This window comes from Zingiber officinale, chromosome 4B, assembly GCF_018446385.1.
Source record: "Zingiber officinale cultivar Zhangliang chromosome 4B, Zo_v1.1, whole genome shotgun sequence".
Taxonomy (NCBI): Eukaryota; Viridiplantae; Streptophyta; class Magnoliopsida; order Zingiberales; family Zingiberaceae; genus Zingiber; species Zingiber officinale.
In genome coordinates, this window is record NC_055993.1 from 83756852 (window position 1) to 83778168 (window position 21317).

The 21317-nt window shown below is 40.8% G+C and overlaps 1 protein-coding gene and 2 pseudogenes across 1 annotated transcript; all 3 read left to right on the forward strand.

Annotated features, from left to right (window-relative positions):
- Positions 1–7839, forward strand: LOC121978350 (pentatricopeptide repeat-containing protein At3g22670, mitochondrial-like). Its single transcript, XM_042530708.1, is given in 3 exon segments — positions 1–39; positions 6147–7673; positions 7675–7839. Coding segments are annotated over 3 exon segments (1674 nt in total). The 3' UTR covers positions 7783–7839.
- Positions 7840–12125: 4286 nt separating this feature from the next.
- Positions 12126–13701, forward strand: LOC121978351 (annotated as a pseudogene).
- Positions 13702–15019: 1318 nt separating this feature from the next.
- LOC121978352 lies at positions 15020–20025 on the forward strand (annotated as a pseudogene).
- Positions 20026–21317: the final 1292 nt, after the last annotated feature.

Genomic DNA, 21317 nt, shown 5'->3' on the forward strand with positions numbered 1-21317 from the left:
ATGGTTCCAGTGAAGAACAACCTCGCTCTGATACCACTTGTTAGGGTCGATATGTAGCTAGAGGGGGGGTGAATAGCTCGTCGCACTCATCGTTGCTTGTTTCTTGGTGATGATACGCAGTGGAAAGAACAAGAAACACAAATACAACGCTAACACTAGGATTTACTTGATATCCACCTCAAGAAGAGGTGACTAATTCAAGGATACACACGCGACACACACTCCACTGTTAAAAACACTCTTTTATGGTTACTACCGAAGGCGGAGAAGCCTTGTACAAACTCACACAACAACAAGAAGAAAATAAGAAGCAAATACAAGTAAATCTTACAAGATTTTATACAATGAACCCTAGCTAGCTTCTCCTTCTTGTTTGGAGCGCCTCTTGACCTTGGAAGTGCAAAAACACCATGCTCCAAGAAGTTTCAAGAACTGGCGGTGAGCTCTGGAAATGTCGCAGTGAAGTGTCGAGAAGGATCGGGTGAAGTAGTGATGAAGAAAACGCTCGCAACGGCTTTATTCAGCGCCAACGGTCGGATGTCAATCGATTGAATTGCTCTCAATCGATTGGGGAGGCTTTGGATCGATCGCTTGATCGATCCAGAGCACCTCTGTGCTCTTGGAAATTGCTTGAATCGATTACCCAATTGATTCAACATGTCTCGCTTGATTTCCTGGGCTATCGTGCGATTTTCCAGCTTCCCAATCGATTGCCCGATCGATTGGAGGTTTCAATCGATCAACTAATCAATACAGAAGCTCACTGTTCGCTCAGAAACTCTTCCAATTGATTGGGGAAGTGTTGATCGATTACCCAATCCATCTAGACCTTTTTTGCACAAAATCACGACAACCAATCGATTGGCCAATCGATTGGCAAGAAGAAAACTGTGTAGAGCTTTAAATTAGCTTCGTTTCGCATCCGAGATCACCTCATTCCGATATCTGAGTCAAAAGTTATGGCCTTCGGAAGTTTACTACGTCCGAACTTTCTAATTCCATGCCAACTCCCTATTAGACTTACGACTGCTAACAGTTTGGTCAACTTTTGACCCATCTGGACTTTCTCTTTGCCAACTTCTTATTGGACTTCTGATCACTAAGTGCGGTCCTCCTTGACCCACTTAGATATACCATCTCGTGCCAAGTGTTTGGTCCTCCGTGACCCACTTGGACTTCCTTCCACCAGATGTCCGATCACCCTTGACCCATCTTGATTTCCTTGTGCCAAGTATCCGGTCAATCCTTTGACCTACTTGGACTTCTCAATACCAGGTGTTCGATCAACCTTTGACCCATCTGGATTTCCACGTGCCTGGATTAACTCACCAGGTCTTTCAATTTGCCTGGCTTCACTCACTAGGATTTTCATATTGCCTAGCTTCACTCACTAGGTCTTTCACCTGGCTTCACTCACCAGGATTTTCATACTGCCTGACATCATTCACCAGGACTTCTCCTCTGCCTAACTTCACTCACTAGGTCTTTATTTTTACTTCACTTACCAGGATTTTCCTTTTGTCTAGTTTCACTCACCGGAACTTCTCCTTTGCCTAGCTTCACTCACTAGGTCTTCTCTGTAGGACCGTTACGCCGGCTAGAAGGGGGGGGGGGTTGAATAGCCTGTAAAAAAAGAACAACAAAGACCCTTCTCGAACTCTTAAACTAACACTTGTATAAAATTAGCTAAGCAGAAATACAAGAAAGAAACGAGGCACCGTGTTTGACTTGGTTACAACCGGGGAGGTTGTTAATCCAAGGAAAGTGATCGCACTAAAAAACTCCTTCGGGCGGAGAAGCCTCTTACACAGGTGAAAGCACAAAAACAGAAGCTAAACTAGAATAGTGAGCGCACAAGTGTTTGGAATGCTAATTACTGAGATGATTTAAAGCTTCTGGACCAAGGCTATATTTATAGCCTTGGTCGGGGCGCCTGGAAGGGTTTCGGGTGCCCTGGGGGGATAAAACTTTATCCCCCAACGTTCAGATCGCGTAAATCGCGATCTTGGTCAAAACCAGGGTTCGGGCGCCCGGAAGGGTTCCGGGCGCCTCGGACTGTTCCGGGCGCCCCGGAGCCCAAAGTCAACAACCGTTGACTTTTTCGTCCGGGACCTCTTCTCTGGTTCAGTCCCGCCTCGGTCCGGTTCTTCTCCTCCGGATCCGCTCACTTGGGTGATCTCTGCCATCCGGAAAAGGGCTCACCCGAACCCAACTTCCGGTCTTCTCGAGCGGGCTTCCCTCCGGCTTCTCGTCCCTCGGAATTGTCGCGTGTTTCCTTCTCGTCCGCCAGCGTACTCATCCGTAGTCTTCGTCCCTCGGTCGTCGACCTTCTCGCTAGCTGCGTCTCTTGCTCCCCGAGCAATCTTCCGCTCCGGCTTTCGTCCCTCGGAACCACCGCGCGCTTCCTTCTCGTCCACCGGTGTACTCTTCCGCAGCACCTCGTCCCTCGGACTACCGTCCTTCTCGCTAGTTGCGTCTTCCGCTCGACTACCTGTGTTCCTAAGCTCCTGCACACTTTAGACACAAGGTTAGAAACAAACAGGACCTAACTTAACTTGTTGATCACACCAAAACAACCTTGGGGTTCCAACAATCCCCCCCTTTTTGGTGTGATCAACCCAAGTTAAGCTAGGGTTAAAATAGACATTAAATAACATTAAGTAAATTAACTTAATTTTCAATTTAAGTGTAAAAAGATAGAAAAGATAAAATCAAATTAAATCTATCTACCTCCCCCTAGACTTATACTTTCCCTTCTCTCCCTTTGATCACAAAAAAATGAGGTTCCAAGAAAAACAATCTAAGGGTTAAAAAAGTATTTCTAAAAAAAATTTCTAAGTTTTTTTAAGAGATTTAGAAAATTTTTCTAAGTAATTTAAGCTGAGATTTCTAGTTTCAAGAAAAAAGTTCTTAACTTAGAAAAAAAATGATTTTTGAGAATATTTCTAAGTATAAAAAATCCTAAAAAAATTTTAATTTAAAAAATCCTAACTTACATTTTTAAGTATTTTTTTTTTAAATATTGACTTAGGCAAAAAAATTTCTAAGTAAGTAAATTTCTAATTTGAAATAAAATGTTTTGAATAACCTTTTTCAAGCACTAATTAATTCTTGTATTAATGCTTCATTAGTAAGTTAATTAAACATTTATTTCAATATTTTGGCTTCCAGATTGTGGCGAGGCACTAGGCTTTCTTAGTTATTGGAGCAACAACCACTTCCTTAGACAAAGCCTCATAAAGAAATTCTTTGTTTAATTTTCTCACCTAAGGCGTAATTTTAATTTTAAAATTAATTTAAGCATGACTTTGGAACCCAATATAGGTTCCAGCCTACTGGATTAACTAAAAAGTTTTTAGGAACATATTTTCTTGAAATGTTTCTAATTTGTCCAGGGTGATATTTAAAGTACCAATTTAAATTATTAAATCTTCTAACATTGGTTTTAGATGAACATGCATGGTTTCTCAAGTTATCTACTTGCATTTTCAAATCATCATTTTCAAGTTTCAATTTTTCATTTGCTAGTTTTAATTTATCTAATCTTCTAAGGGACAAGACTTAGCTAGAATTACTTTTAAATTTTTATTTTGACTTTCTAATTTGCAGCAATTTTTTGTTAAAAGTTTAACGAACTTAAATATTTTATTGGGGGGAAGAGATCGTACCTGACTTACCTTGTCGATCTCATTGTCCGTTTCTCCCCTTGAGCTGTTGCTTTCTTCTGACGTGTCTCCCCCTTCATCGATGCTCTCGATGCTTATTTCGGAAGAGCTTGAATCGCAGTCGTCGTCTTTATGACTCGCCATCAGTGCGAGTCCGGAGAAAGCTTCGACTTCTGATTCGGATGATGTATCGTCCCACGTCGCCTTTAGGGCCTTTCGCTTTTGGATATGCTTCTTACCCTTCTCCTTGTCCTTGTTCTTCAGCTTGGGGCAGTTATCCTTGACGTGCCATTCTTCATCGCAGTGGTAGCAGCGGATCGTTCTTCTCCTCTTTCCCTGCGGATGGTTAGTAGATCTGGATTTACAAAGTTTCTTGAATCTTCTTACCATCATTACCATTTCCTCGTCGTCGAGAGAGGATTCCGATTCTGGTTCGTCTCTCGAGGCTTTGAGGGCGACGTTGTTTTTAGGCTCCTTCATTCCTGCACATCTTGACTCATGCACTTCAAATGTTGAAAAGAATTCTTCTAATGAAATCTTTTCTAAATCTTTAGAAATGTAAAATGCATCTACTAATGATGCCCATTTGGTATTTCTAGGAAAGGAATTTAAATCGTACCTGAGCGAATCTCGGTTACTTACCTTTTCTCCGAGATTCGAAAGACCGATGATAATTTCTTTTATTCTCGAGTATAGATGTGCGACTGACTCGTCTTCCCCAAGTCGCAGGCTGGTGAGCTGATTGCGAAGCAGATCTCTTCTGGCGAGCTTAGCTTCGGACGTTCCTTCGTGCAGCTCGAGGAACTTCTCCCAAAGTTCCTTTGTAGAGTTGTATTTACCGATCCTGTTGACTTCTTGAGGCGGAAGAACGCTTAGCAGATGGTATTCTGCTTTGCCATTCGCTACGAAGTCGGCCTGCTCCTTTTTTGTCCATTTATCTATTTCCTTGTCCTCTGGAGCTTGAAAGCCAAGTTTCATTGTTAAAAATAATTCAATATCTGTTGTAAGAAATACCTGCATATGTTTTTTCCAAGTGGCGAAATCCCCTTCGAATTTCGACGGGTGAATGCTTGGTCCGGCCATCTCGTTGCTTCGTTCGGCGGTTAGTCCTCCTGAAGCGCCTTGGCTCTGATACCACTTGTAGGACCGTTGGGCTGGCTAGAAGGGGAGGTTGAATAGCCTGTAAAAAAAACAACAAAGACCCTTCTCGAACTCTTAAACTAACACTTGTATAAAATTAGCTAAGCAGAAATACAAGAAAGAAACGAGGCACCGTGTTTGACTTGGTTACAACCGGGGAGGTTGTTAATCCAAGGAAAGTGATCGCACTAAAAAACTCCTTCGGGCGGAGAAGCCTCTTACACAGGTGAAAGCACAAAAACAGAAGATAAACTAGAATAGTGAGCGCACAAGTGTTTGGAATGCTAATTACTGAGATGATTTAAAGCTTCTGGACCAAAGCTATATTTATAGCCTTGGTCGGGGCGCCTGGAAGGGTTCCGGGCGCCCTGGGGGGATAAAACTTTATCCCCTAACGTTCAGATCGCGAAAATCGCGATCTTGGTCAAAATCAGGATCCGGGCGCCCCGGAGCCCAAAGTCAACAGCCGTTGACTTTTTCGTCCGGGACATCTTCTCTGGTTCAGTCCCGCCTCGGTCCGGTTCTTCTCCCCGGATCCGCTCACTTGGGTGATCTCTGCCATTCGGAAAAGGGCTCACCCGAACCCAACTTCCAGTCTTCTCGAGCGGGCTTCCCTCCGGCTTCTCGTCCCTCGGAATTGCCTCGTGTTTCCTTCTCGTCCACCAGCGTACTCATCCGCAGTCTTCGTCCCTCGGTCGTCGACCTTCTCGCTAGCTGCGTCTCTTGCTCCCCGAGCAATCTTCCGCTCAGGCTTTCGTCCCTCGGAATCACCGCGCGCTTCCTTCTCGTCCGCCGGTGTACTCTTCCGCAGCACCTCGTCCCTCGGACTGCCGTCCTTCTCGCTAGCTGCGTCTTCCGCTCGACTACCTGTGTTCCTAGCTCCTGCACACTTTAGACACAAGGTTAGAAACAAACAGGACCTAACTTAACTTATTGATCACACCAAAACAACCTTGGGGTTCCAACATTCTCCTCTGCCTAGCTTCACTCACTAGGTCTTTCACCTGACTTCACTCACCAGAATCTCCCAACTGCCTGACTTTACTCACCAGAACTTTCCATTTGCCTGGGTTCACTCACCAGGACATCCCAGTCGAGTATCCGTTCAACCTTGACTTACTTGACTCTTATTCATACCTAACTGGTCAACCTTGACCAGAGGAGAATTATACCAACAATCTCTCCAAATGAACGATTACACCTACAATCTCCATATATTGTCAAACATTGAAACCCAAATTTCAAGACTCAAGATTGAGCCATCTCAAGTGTAGTCAACCAGGTCAACCTTGACCAAGGGACTATTGCATAGATGTCTGTGTGACGGCTCAATGTGGTCAGTTTTTCTTGATTTCTTCATTTGCTGTGCGACAACGAAGTTCATTGCCTTGCAGCCTTTATCGGACCTTCACTGATTCACCTGAGCTCCCTGATTGGTTTAGGCATCCCCATGACCATCATAATTATGTGGACGCCGATGACTTTGTGCTCCAAACTAAGTTGGAACTTTTGAAAGCTAGTGATTCCAAAAGGAAAACCACCGACTCTAGGTTTGATTATGGAAAGGAGCCTTGCAATATAGACAATAATGATGTTGATAAGATATGTAAAGTTTTAAGGTTGAACTTCACGTCCTTTGAAGATCTCTTCCAAGCTTTTGTCGGTTGCAATGTAGACATTTCTGAGGTTTTGATCAATACGGTGTTGAAGAGATTTAGTAATGACTGGTTTCCAGCCTTTGGCTTCTTTAGGTGGGCTGGTGCTCTAGCAAGTTTCAAACACTCTCCTATTTCTTATGATATGTTGGTTGACATTTTAGGGAAATCGAAACAATTTGATGTGATGTGGAGTTTGATCAATAAGATGGTTTGTCTTGGAGGCTTAGTGTCACTAACTACCATGACCAAGGTGATGAGAAGGCTTGTTGGAGCCGGTAGGTGGGGTGATTCCATAAAGACTTTCAAAAGCATTGAGAGCTTTGGTGTTAGGAAAGATACCATTGCTATTAATGCACTATTAGATACCTTGTGTAAGGAGAAGCGTGTTAAGCATGAAAGAGATGCATTTTTGGAATTGAGGGATGAAGTACAACCTAATGCTAGTAGTTTTAATATTTTGATTCATGGATGGAGCAAAGCACAGAAAATAGAAGAGGCTATAAGAATGATTGAGGAAATGAGAGAATTTAGTTATACCCCTTGTGTGATTACATTCACTTCTTTGATTGAAGGCTATTGCTTGGAAAAGAACTTTAGAATGGTCAGTGCAATTCTTAATGAGATGTGTGGGCATGGGTGTCAACCCAATGTTGTCACATATACTTTAATAATGCATTCTTTGGCTAAGGCCAAAGAAATTCAAGAAGCCTTGTTGGTATTTGAGATGATGAAGGATGATGGTTGTGCTCCAGATACCTCATTCTATAATTCTTTGATTTTTTTGATGGGGAAGTCAGGGAAATTGCGAGATGCACATCACATATTTGAGCAAATGTGCAAAAACGACATCTTACCAGATGTGACCACATTCAATACCTTAATTTCAGCTTCCTGTGATTACTCTGAGGCAGAGAATGCTCTAAAGCTAGTCTTCTCAATGCAAGAATTTGATTGCAAGCCTGAAATCAAAACTTACACACCCTTATTGAAACTTTGTTGTAAATGGAAATGGGTGAGAGTCCTTTTGTATTTAGTTGGGCACATGTTTAAGAAAGATATTAGCCTTGACTTTAGTGCATATAATCTGTTGGTGCTTGGACTTTGCCGAACTGGAAAAATAGAACACTCTTGTTTATTTTTTGAGAAAATGTTCATGACGGGGTTCACACCTAAACAAAACACATACTGTATTCTAATCAAGGAACTGGAAAAAAAAGAATATGGATAGAGTAAAGTAAAAGATACAACAATGCATGTTGCAGGCTGGGACAATGAAACTAGGTGGTTTTCAGCAATTGTATAAGCATCATAATGCATGAAGGCCAAGTGGTTGCTGATGGAAGTCATCTTTGAGTAATCTCATTTGTGGTTTACGAGGTAATTGTTGTGATTTAAACTTGTTCTTTTTCCAGTCTGGATTTATTGCTTTATTCAGGGTGTTTTATTGATTTCTATTAGTCCCCACCGACTGTCCACGCCATTGGGAGGGAGTAAATAGGTATTGAGCAAACCCCATGTGGGAGGGCATTTTTCACCGGCTTTGCCAAGATTCAACCCTTGCTACATACTACAAAACTGCCATATTGTTACCGGCTCAGCCACACCTTGTGGCCATTTCAGTTCTAATTTAGTTATGAGGCGAATCTGTTAAGCAATTGTGCAATGCTTGCGGAAACTCTTTAAGAGGACTAATACGTTGATGAGTTACAACTGTGTGTAAACTTTAATCGTCATATCTACATATCCAAGGTTCAGAGTGTTTTTGATTCTACGTATTGATGATCTTGATGTCAATCTCTCTTTCCTACATAATAACAGTCTGTTTGAACTTGCATCATTGGAATGAACTGAAGGAGCTACATCTTGTGTTTGATGGAATCAGTGATTCTTTGGCTATTAGTTGGAATAAATATTACAATAAGCACATGAAATGATTTATCGGGTTAAACCAATTTAGAAGCATGAGTAAAAATACTAACAAAAAAATTATCCATTAGTACAATAAGCAAGTAAAGTATGAGCTAGTCTAATTGATTGAATCCCAATAAGAATATCTCTGATCTAGAGTTCCGCAATAGTCCTCGGTCATGAAAGTGGAATTAAATATCAAACCACAATAGTCCTCCCTTGGATGATTGTGTTTCTTTTGTAACATGAGCCACCAGTGTTGTTTGTGGACCTGATCTCTATCATTTTTGACAAAATTGTTGTCTCTTTTAACATCTATTTCAATTTTTTTTTGTTTTTTATTTTTGCAGATACTAGATATTGTGAAGGTAGAAAACAGTTGAGATCCCAATTCCACAACAATTCATGTATGTTCTATGTGGAACTCCCTGATTGTTCAACTCTGTTTCATGTTGTTGATGACAAGAAATTTCCTGTTCAATTTGGACGTGAGGTAATTTGTACAATGTCACATTTACCTTGTATTGGTTTTTCCCCTTGTCTTTGTTTAACAATAACATAACACATGTAGGGTCATAGGACTTTTTTTTTTGATAATCCACGAGTCAGTGCCTTAGACTCAACTAATCCTGGAGGTGGGTGTCCTTCCTCTTGGTTCGCCCATCGGGTAAATCCGAAAGTACAAGCGGGACTTCTTCCCCTTTGAACATTGGCTCCGGTAATGTTCTTTTTGGTTGCAAGAAAAACACTCAATGTGCTCCTTGCTTTTCTTTGTTGTGGGAGCGGTCTCCTTGGGCTTCTTCTTGCCCTTAAGTGTCATTTGGCCTTTATTCTTGGCCAATTTTGGGCACTTACTCTTGTAGTGCCCTTTTCCCCTACACTCAAAGCATATAATATGATTTTTATTATTAATTGAAATAATTATATCTTCACGTGTAGAAATGACATTTGACCCTCCATTTGACTTTTCTTGATTTGTGGAGGTGATACCATCTTTTTCTTCTTCGCTTGACCTGGAAGTAGAAGCTTCTCCTTCTTCTTGGTCCGGTGTCATCGAATGTAGCTCCCCCTCAATCCTAGAGGTGGAGGCTTCATCATCTTCATCCTCTTGCACATGAAACAAAGAGTATGCTCCCTTTTTGTTCTTTTGATTGCACTCCTTTGAGGATGAAGCGTCTTGGACTTCTTCTTCGGAAGTTGAGCATCTTTCAACTTCGATGTCCTCTTCCTCTTGGTCTTGATCCAATGAGTTGCCCACTTTGGATTCTTCTTGATTTGGTACAGTGGAGGGTTCTTCATGAAGCTTGGCCAATTTGTTTCACAATTCTTTAACATCTCCAAATTCTCTAATTTTGCATAGAAATGGACTTGGCAATAAACTAACCAATAATTTGATTACCTTGTCATTTGCCTCGCACCTTTGGATTTGCTCTTGACTCCATTTGCTCTTCTTGAGGATCTTGCCTTTTGAATTCTTTGGAGTTTCAAAGCCTTCCATTAGAGCAAATCATTGCTCTATCTCTATCATAAGAAAATTTTTTATCCTTGATTTCCAGGAATCGAAGCTCGTCATTGTAAATGATGGAGGCACCGTTATGTCAAATCCGAGTCCATCTCGGAATTCCATCTTGAAGTTGAGCTCTTGATGAATTCTTTGACTTGATGAATTTTGCTCCAACTTCTTCACCCTCGAGCTTTGTTGCCCCTTTTGGCGATGATTCTGGTGAAAAGCGACCTCACTCTGATACCACTTGTTAGGGTTGATATGTAGCTAGAGGGGGTGAATAGCTCGTCGCGCTCGTCGTTGCTTGTTTCTTAGTGATGATACGCAACGGAAAGAACAAGAAACACAAATACAACGCTAACACTAGGATTTACTTGGTATCCACCTCAAGAAGAGGTGACTAATCCAAGGATCCACACGCGACACACACTCCACTAGTAAAAACACTTCTTTACGGTAACTACCGAAGGTGGAGAAGCCTTGTACAAACTCACACAACAACAAGAAGAAAAGAAAAAGCAAATACAAGTAAATCTTACAAGATTTTATACAATGAACCCTAGCTAGCTTCTCTTTCTTGTTTGGAACGTCTCTTGACCTTGGAAGTGCAAAAACACCTTGCTCCAAGAAGCTTCAAGAACTGGCGGTGAGCTCTGGAAATGTCGCAGTGAAGTGTCGAGAAGGATCGGGCGAAGTAGTGCTGAAAAAAACACTCGCAACGGCTTTATTCAACGCCAACGGTCAGATGCCAATCGATTAAATTGCTCTCAATCAATTGGAGAGGCTTTGGTTCGATTGGTTGATCGATCCAGAGCGCCTCTGTGCTCTTGGAAATTGCTTGAATCGATTGCCCAATCAATTCAACATGTCTCGTGTGATTTCCAGGGTTATCATGCGATTTTCCAGCCTCCCAATCGATTGCCCGATCAATTGGAGATTTCAATCGATCAACTGATCAATTCAGAAGCTCATTGTTTGCTCAGGAACTCTCCCAATCGATTGACCAATCAATTGGGGAAGTTTTGATCGATTACCCAATCGATTCAGACCTTTTCTGCACAAAATCACGTCAACTAATTGATTTATCAATCGATTGAACCCCCCCCCCCCCCAATCGATTGGAAAGCAGAAAACTGTGTGGAGCTTGAAATTAGCTTCGTTTCCCATCCGAGATCACCTCATTCCGATATCCAAATCAAAAGTTATGGCTTTCGGAAGTTTACTACGTCCGAACTTCCTAGTTCCATGCCAACTTTCTATTAGACTTACGACCGCTAAGAGTTTGGTCAACTTTTGACCCATCTGGACTTTCTCTTTACCAACTTCTCGCTGGACTTCTGAACACTAAGTGTGGTTCTCCTTAACCCACTTAGATAAACCGTCTCGTGCCAAGTGTCCGGTCCTCTGTGACCCACTTGGACTTCCTTCCACCAGATGTCCGATCACCCTTGAGCCATATGATTTTCCTTGTGCCAAGTATCCGGTCAATCCTTTGACCAACTTAGACTTCTCAATATCAGGTGTCCGGTCAACCTTTGACCCATCTGGATTTCCACGTGCCTGGCTTCACTCACCAGTCTTTCAATCTGTCTGGCTTCACTCACTAGGACCTTCACTTAGTTTCACTCACTAGAATTTTCATACTGCCTAGCTTCACTCACTAGGTTTTTCACCTGGCTACACTCACCAGGATTTTTATACTGCCTGGCTTCACTCACCAAGACTTCTCCTCCGCCTAGCTTCACTCACTAAGTCTTTCACCTGGTTTCACTCACTAGGATTTTCCTTCTGCCTGACTTCACTCACCAGGACTTCTCCTTTGCCTAGCTTTACTCAATAGGTCTTCTCCTCTGCCTAGCTTCACTCACAAGATCTTTCACCTGACTTCACTCACTAGGATCTCCCAACTGTTTGACTTTACTCTCCAGGACTTCCCATCTGCCTGGGTTCACTCACCAGGACTTCCCAGTCGAGTATCCATTCAACCTTGACCTACTTGACTCTTCTTCACACCTAACTGGTCAACCTTGACCAGAGGAGAATTGTACCAACAATCTCTCCAAATGAACGATTGCAGTTGTAATTTCAATGTATTATTAAACATCGAAACTCAAACATCAAGACTCAAGCTTGAGCAATCTCAAGCGTAGTTAACCAGGTCAACCTTGACTTAGGGAATATTGCACAGATGTCTGTGTGATGGCTCGATGTGGTCAATTTTTCTTGATTTCTTCATTTGCTATGCGATAACGAATTTCATTGCCTTGCAGTCTTTATCGGAACTTAACTGATTCACCAGAGCTCCCTGATTGGTTTAGGGACCTACATGACTAGCATAATTATGTGGACGCTGATGATTTTGTGCTCCAGACTAAGTTGGAATTTTTGGAAGCTAGTGATTCCAAAAGGAAAACCACCGACTCTAGGTTAGATTATGGAAAGGAGCCTTGCAATATAGACGATAATCATGTTGATAAGATATGTAAAATTTTAAGGTTGAACTTTTGTCTTTTGAAGATCTCTTCCAAGCTTTTGTTGGTTGCAATGTAGAAATTTCTGAGGCTTTGATCAATATGATAATGAAGAGATTTAGCAATGATTGGTTTCCATCCTTTGGCTTCTTTAGGTGGGCTGGTGCTCGAGCAAGTTTCAAACACTCTTCTATTTCTTATGATATGATGGTTGACATTTTAGGGAAATCAAAACAATTTGATGTGATATGGAGTTTGATCAATGAGATGGTTTGTCTTGGAGGCTTAGTGTCACTAACTACCATGACCAAGGTGATGAGAAGGCTTGCTGGAGTCGGTAGGTGGGGTGATGCCATAAAGACTTTCAAAAGCATTGAGAGCTTTGGTGTTAGGAAAGATACCATTGCTATGAATGCACTATTAGATACCTTGTGTAAGGAGAAGAGTGTTAAGCATGCAAGAGATGCATTTTTGGAATTGAGGGATGAAGTACAACCTAATGCTAGTAGTTTTAATATTTTGATTCATGGATGGAGCAAAGCACGAAAAATAGAAGAGGCTATAAGAATGATTGAGGAAATGAGAGAATTTAGTTATACCCCTTGTGTGATTACATTTACTTCTCTGATTGAAGGCTATTGCTTGGAAAAGAACTTTAGAATGGCTAGTGCAATTCTTAATGAGATGAGTGGGCATGGGTGTCAACCCAATGTTGTCACATATACTATAATAATGCATTCTTTAGCTAAGACCAAAGAAATTCAAGAAGCCTTGCTGGTATTTGAGATGATGAAGGATGATGGTTGTGCTCCAGATACCTCATTCTATAATTCTTTGATTTTTTTGATGGGGAAGTCAGGGAAATTGCGAGATGCACATCACATATTTGAGCAAATGTGCAAAAACGGCATCTTACCAGATGTGACCACATTCAATACCTTAATTTCACTTCTTGTGATTACTCCGAGGCAGAGAATGCTCTAAAGCTAGTCTTCTCAATGCAAGAATTTGATTGCAAGCCTGAGATCAAAACTTATACACCCTTATTGAAACTTTGTTGTAAATGGAAATGGGTGAGAGTCCTTTTGTATTTACTTGGGCACATGTTTAAGAAAGATATTAGCCTTGACTCTAGTGCATATAATCTGTTGGTGCTTGGACTTTGCTGAAATGGCAAAATAGAACAATTTTATTTATTTTTTGAGAAAATGGTCATGACGGGGTTCACATCTAAACAAAACACATACTGTAATCTAATTAAGGAACTAGAAAGAAAGAATATGGATAGAGTAAAGATAAAGATACATCAATGCATGTTGCAGGCTGGGACAAAGAAACTAGGTGGTTTTCTGTAATTGTATATGCATCATAATTGTGGCAAAAAGGCGAATACGCTCAACCTCAGCGCCCCCGCCAACTCGTCCCAAGGCCAACACGGAGGAGGTAAATCACTAGCGGCTACTAGCCTTTGGAATAGTGACTAGCACATAAGGGAGGTATTTACCTCGTCTTTACCGAGATTCGAACCCCAGACCTCATTGTGGCAACACCTCATGCGCTAACCACTAGACTCATCCGAGGGGATGTATACACATCATAATGAATGAAGGTCAAGTGGTTGCTGATGGAAGTCATCTTTGAGTAATCTTATTTGTGGGTTACGAGGTAATTATTGTGATTTAAGCGTGTTTTTTTTCCAGTCTGGATTTATTGCTTTCTTCAGGGTGTTTTATTGATTTCGTAAAAGAATATGGATAGAGTAAAGTAAAAGATACAACAATGCATGTTGCAGGCTGGGACAATGAAACTAGGTGGTTTTCAGCAATTGTATAAGCATCATAATGCATGAAGGCCAAGTGGTTCTTGATGGAAGTCATCTTTGAGTAATCTCATTTGTGGTTTACGAGGTAATTGTTGTGATTTAAACTTGTTCTTTTCCAGTCTGGATTTATTGCTTTATTCAGGGTGTTTTATTGATTTCTATTAGTCCCCACCGATTGTCCACGCCATTGGGAGGGAGTAAATAGGTATTGAGCAAACCCCATGTGGGAGGGCATTTTCACCGGCTTTGCCAAGATTCAACCCTTGCTACATACTACAAAACCGCCATATTGTTACCCTCACCACACCTTGTGGCCATTTCAGTTCAATTTAGTTATGAGGCGAATCAAGCAATTGTGCAATGCTTGCGGAAACTCTTTAAGAGGACTAATACGTTGATGAGTTACAACTGTGTGTAAACTTTAATCGTCATATCTACATATCCAAGGTTCAGAGTGTTTTTGATTCTACGTATTGATGATCTTGATGTCAATCTCTCTTTCCTACATAATAACAGTCTGTTTGAACTTGCATCATTGGAATGAACTGAAGGAGCTACATCTTGTGTTTGATGGAATCAGTGATTCTTTGGCTATTAGTTGGAATAAATATTACAATAAGCACATGAAATGATTTATCGGGTTAAACCAATTTAGAAGCATGAGTAAAAATACTAACAAAAAAATTATCCATTAGTACAATAAGCAAGTAAAGTATGAGCTAGTCTAATTGATTGAATCCCAATAAGAATATCTCTGATCTAGAGTTCCGCAATAGTCCTCGGTCATGAAAGTGGAATTAAATATCAAACCACAATAGTCCTCCCTTGGATGATTGTGTTTCTTTTGTAACATGAGCCACCAGTGTTGTTTGTGGACCTGATCTCTATCATTTTTGACAAAATTGTTGTCTCTTTTAACATCTATTTCAATTTTTTTTTGTTTTTATTTTGCAGATACTAGATATTGTGAAGGTAGAAAACAGTTGAGATCCCAATTCCACAACAATTCATGTATGTTCTATGTGGAACTCCCCGATTGTTCAACTCTGTTTCATGTTGTTGATGACAAGAAATTTCCTGCTCAATTTGGACGTGAGGTAATTTGTACAATGTCACATTTACCTTGTATTGGTTTTTCCCCTTGTCTTTGTTTAACAATAACATAACACATGTAGGGTCATAGGACTTTTTTTTGATAATCCACAGTCAAGGCCTTAGACTCAACTAATCCTGGAGGTGGGTGTCCTTCCTCTTGGTTCGCCCATCGGGTAAATCCGAAAGTACAAGCACTTCTTCCCTGAACATCCAGCTTAATGTTTTTTCTTGCAAGAAAAACACTACTGTGCTCCTTGTTAGGAGCGCCTTGGGTCTTTGAGTCTGTCATTTGGCCTTTATTCTTGGCCAATTTTGGGCACTTACTCTTGTAGTGCCCTTTTCCCCTACACTCAAAGCATATAATATGATTTTTATTATTAATTGAAATAATTATATCTTCACGTGTAGAAATGACATTTGACCCTCCATTTGACTTTTCTTGATTTGTGGAGGTGATACCATCTTTTTCTTCTTCGCTTGACCTGGAAGTAGAAGCTTCTCCTTCTTCTTGGTCCGGTGTCATCGAATGTAGCTCCCCCTCAATCCTAGAGGTGGAGGCTTCATCATCTTCATCCTCTTGCACATGAAACAAAGAGTATGCTCCCTTTTTGTTCTTTTGATTGCACTCCTTTGAGGATGAAGCGTCTTGGACTTCTTCTTCGGAAGTTGAGCATCTTTCAACTTCGATGTCCTCTTCCTCTTGGTCTTGATCCAATGAGTTGCCCACTTTGGATTCTTCTTGATTTGGTACAGTGGAGGGTTCTTCATGAAGCTTGGCCAATTTGTTTCACAATTCTTTAACATCTCCAAATTCTCTAATTTTGCATAGAAATGGACTTGGCAATAAACTAACCAATAATTTGATTACCTTGTCATTTGCCTCGCACCTTTGGATTTGCTCTTGACTCCATTTGCTCTTCTTGAGGATCTTGCCTTTTGAATTCTTTGGAGTTTCAAAGCCTTCCATTAGAGCAAATCATTGCTCTATCTCTATCATAAGAAAATTTTTTATCCTTGATTTCCAGGAATCGAAGCTCGTCATTGTAAATGATGGAGGCACCGTTATGTCAAATCCGAGTCCATCTCGGAATTCCATCTTGAAGTTGAGCTCTTGATGAATTCTTTGACTTGATGAATTTTGCTCCAACTTCTTCACCCTCGAGCTTTGTTGCCCCTTTTGGCGATGATTCTGGTGAAAAGCGACCTCACTCTGATACCACTTGTTAGGGTTGATATGTAGCTAGAGGGGGTGAATAGCTCGTCGCACTTGTTGCTTGCTTCGTGATGATAACAACGGAAAAAACAAGCAACACTACAACGCTAACACTAGGATTTACTTGGTATCCACCTCAAGAAGAGGTGACTAATCCAAGGATCCACACGCGACACACACTCCACTAGTAAAAACACTTCTTTACGGTAACTACCGAAGGTGGAGAAGCCTTGTACAAACTCACACAACAACAAGAAGAAAAGAAAAAGCAAATACAAGTAAATCTTACAAGATTTTATACAATGAACCCTAGCTAGCTTCTCTTTCTTGTTTGGAACGTCTCTTGACCTTGAAGTGCAAAACACCTTGCTCCAAGAAGCTTCAAGAACTGGCGGTGACTGGTGAGCTCGGTGAAGAAGGATCGGGCGAAGTAGTGCTGAAAAAAACACTCGCAACGGCTTTATTCAACGCCAACGGTCAGATGCCAATCGATTAAATTGCTCTCAATCAATTGGAGAGGCTTTGGTTCGATTGGTTGATCGATCCAGAGCGCCTCTGTGCTCTTGGAAATTGCTTGAATCGATTGCCCAATCAATTCAACATGTCTCGTGTGATTTCCGGGGTTATCATGCGATTTTCCAGCCTCCCAATCGATTGCCCGATCAATTGGAGATTTCAATCGATCAACTGATCAATTGAAGCTCATTGTTTGCTCAGGAACTCTCCCAATCGATTGACCAATCAATTGGGAAGTTTTGATCGATTACCCAATCGATTCGACCTTTTCTGCACAAAATCACGTCAACTAATTGATTTATCAATCGATTGAACCCCCAATCGATTGGAAAGCAGAAAACTGTGTGGAGCTTGAAATTAGCTTCGTTTCCCATCCGAGATCACCTCATTCCGATATCCAAATCAAAAGTTATGTCTTTCGTCAGTTTACTACGTCCTAACTTCCTAGTTCCATGCCAACTTTCTATTAGACTTACGACCGCTAAGAGTTTGGTCAACTTTTGACCCATCTGGACTTTCTCTTTACCAACTTCTCGCTGGACTTCTGAACACTAAGTGTGGTTCTCCTTAACCCACTTAGATAAACCGTCTCGTGCCAAGTGTCCGGTCCTCCGTGACCCACTTGGACTTCCTTCCACCGGATGTCCGATCACCCTTGAGCCATATGATTTTCCTTGTGCCAAGTATCCGGTCAATCCTTTGACCAACTTAGACTTCTCAATATCGTGTGTCCGGTCAACCTTTGACCCATCTGGATTTCCACATGCCTGGCTTCACTCACCGGTCTTTCAATCTGTCTGGCTTCACTCACTAGGACCTTCACTTAGTTTCACTCACTAGAATTTTCATACTGCCTAGCTTCACTCACTAGGTTTTTCACCTGGCTACACTCACCAGGATTTTTATACTGCCTGGCTTCACTCACCAAGACTTCTCCTCCGCCTAGCTTCACTCACTAAGTCTTTCACCTGGTTTCACTCACTAGGATTTTCCTTCTGCCTGACTTCACTCACCAGGACTTCTCCTTTGCCTAGCTTTACTCAATAGGTCTTCTCCTCTGCCTAGCTTCACTCACAAGATCTTTCACCTGACTTCACTCACTAGGATCTCCCAACTGTTTGACTTTACTCTCCAGGACTTCCCATCTGCCTGGGTTCACTCACCAGGACTTCCCAGTCGAGTATCCATTCAACCTTGACCTACTTGACTCTTCTTCACACCTAACTGGTCAACCTTGACCAGAGGAGAATTGTACCAACAATCTCTCCAAATGAACGATTGCAGTTGTAATTTCAATGTATTATTAAACATCGAAACTCAAACATCAAGACTCAAGCTTGAGCAATCTCAAGCGTAGTTAACCAGGTCAACCTTGACTTAGGGAATATTGCACAGATGTCTGTGTGATGGCTCGATGTGGTCAATTTTTCTTGATTTCTTCATTTGCTATGCGATAACGAATTTCATTGCCTTGCAGTCTTTATCGGAACTTAACTGATTCACCAGAGCTCCCGATTGGTTTAGGGACCTACATGACTAGCATAATTATGTGGACGTCGATGATTTTGTGCTCCAGACTAAGTTGGAATTTTTGGAAGCTAGTGATTCCAAAAGGAAAACCACCGACTCTAGGTTAGATTATGGAAAGGAGCCTTGCAATATAGACGATAATCATGTTGATAAGATATGTAAAATTTTAAGGTTGAACTTTTCGTCTTTTGAAGATCTCTTCCAAGCTTTTGTTGGTTGCAATGTAGAAATTTCTGAGGCTTTGATCAATATGATAATGAAGAGATTTAGCAATGATTGGTTTCATCCTTTGGCTTCTTTAGGTGGGCTGGTGCTCGAGCAAGTTTCAAACACTCTTCTATTTCTTATGATATGATGGTTGACATTTTAGGGAAATCAAAACAATTTGATGTGATATGGAGTTTGATCAATGAGATGGTTTGTCTTGGAGGCTTAGTGTCACTAACTACCATGACCAAGGTGATGAGAAGGCTTGCTGGAGTCGGTAGGTGGGGTGATGCCATAAAGACTTTCAAAAGCATTGAGAGCTTTGGTGTTAGGAAAGATACCATTGCTATGAATGCACTATTAGATACCTTGTGTAAGGAGAAGAGTGTTAAGCATGCAAGAGATGCATTTTTGGAATTGAGGGATGAAGTACAACCTAATGCTAGTAGTTTTAATATTTTGATTCATGGATGGAGCAAAGCACGAAAAATAGAAGAGGCTATAAGAATGATTGAGGAAATGAGAGAATTTAGTTATACCCCTTGTGTGATTACATTTACTTCTCTGATTGAAGGCTATTGCTTGGAAAAGAACTTTAGAATGGCTAGTGCAATTCTTAATGAGATGAGTGGGCATGGGTGTCAACCCAATGTTGTCACATATACTATAATAATGCATTCTTTAGCTAAGACCAAAGAAATTCAAGAAGCCTTGCTGGTATTTGAGATGATGAAGGATGATGGTTGTGCTCCAGATACCTCATTCTATAATTCTTTGATTTTTTTGATGGGGAAGTCAGGGAAATTGCGAGATGCACATCACATATTTGAGCAAATGTGCAAAAACGGCATCTTACCAGATGTGACCACATTCAATACCTTAATTTCAGCTTCTTGTGATTACTCTGAGGCAGAGAATGCTCTAAAGCTAGTCTTCTCAATGCAAGAATTTGATTGCAAGCCTGAGATCAAAACTTATACACCCTTATTGAAACTTTGTTGTAAATGGAAATGGGTGAGAGTCCTTTTGTATTTACTTGGGCACATGTTTAAGAAAGATATTAGCCTTGACTCTAGTGCATATAATCTGTTGGTGCTTGGACTTTGCTGAAATGGCAAAATAGAACAATTTTATTTATTTTTTGAGAAAATGGTCATGACGGGGTTCACATCTAAACAAAACACATACTGTAATCTAATTAAGGAACTAGAAAGAAAGAATATGGATAGAGTAAAGATAAAGATACATCAATGCATGTTGCAGGCTGGGACAAAGAAACTAGGTGGTTTTCTGTAATTGTATATGCATCATAATTGTGGCAAAAAGGCGAATACGCTCAACCTCAGCGCCCCCGCCAACTCGTCCCAAGGCCAACACGGAGGAGGTAAATCACTAGCGGCTACTAGCCTTTGGAATAGTGACTAGCACATAAGGGAGGTATTTACCTCGTCTTTACCGAGATTCGAACCCCAGACCTCATTGTGGCAACACCTCATGCGCTAACCACTAGACTCATCCGAGGGGATGTATACACATCATAATGAATGAAGGTCAAGTGGTTGCTGATGGAAGTCATCTTTGAGTAATCTTATTTGTGGGTTACGAGGTAATTATTGTGATTTAAGCGTGTTTTTTTTCCAGTCTGGATTTATTGCTTTCTTCAGGGTGTTTTATTGATTTCTATTAGTCCCCATCGACTGTCCACGTCATTGGGAGGGAGTAAATCAGATATTGAGCAAACCCCATGTGGGAGGACATTTTCATCGTCGCGGGATTCGACCCTTGCTCCATACCGCAACCGCCATATTGTTACTTGCTCAGCTACGCCTCGTTGACATTTCTGTTTTGCATTTGAATCATGGGTTTTTCTTCTTTTTCTTTGCAGATCTCTTATGATTTGGCTTTTGATCTTGGTTTTAGATGCTTGCTTGTTCTGTTGAACACCTGACCTGACCTTGCTCTGATATTGGATATTTGATGTGTCAACTCATATATTTTTATGATTATTTTTTTCTTTTATGCTCTGCATATTCCCATTTTTGGTTGTCGAAGTTACTTATTTTTGTTGTAGGTTTCATTGTGAAAGTTCTATTTGTTGGAATTGGATCACCAATCTTTGTCCTTGTTGATGTTCTGGCAGTCTGCAATATCTAATTTGTTTCTGTTTGGATAATCATCAAGATCAGAGGACAAAACCACTCTAGGGTATGTTGATCTGTTTTACTTTATTATTTTTTCTTTTAAGTTATTGTATTAGAATTTTCATTTTGCACGGATTGGTCTTGTTAGATCACATTCTGATTTTATTTTTGATGAGTGGTCTTTTGTTAAGCCACTTAAGTCATGAGTGAAGAGTTTGGTACTTAAGATGTGAAAATATATTTTAAAACGGTTTTGTGTATATATATTATGAAAAAATGTCATAAAAGGTTCCATTTAGGAAGAATTTGGCAAATGATTTGCTTTTTAACCGTGATGTATCTTGTTATCTTCCATTATATGTTACTATATTTTCTAGTTTAAACTTGAAAGGACTTGCTTCACACTGTTGATCAATTTGAGTTCTCCACTTCCATGCTTTCACCAGA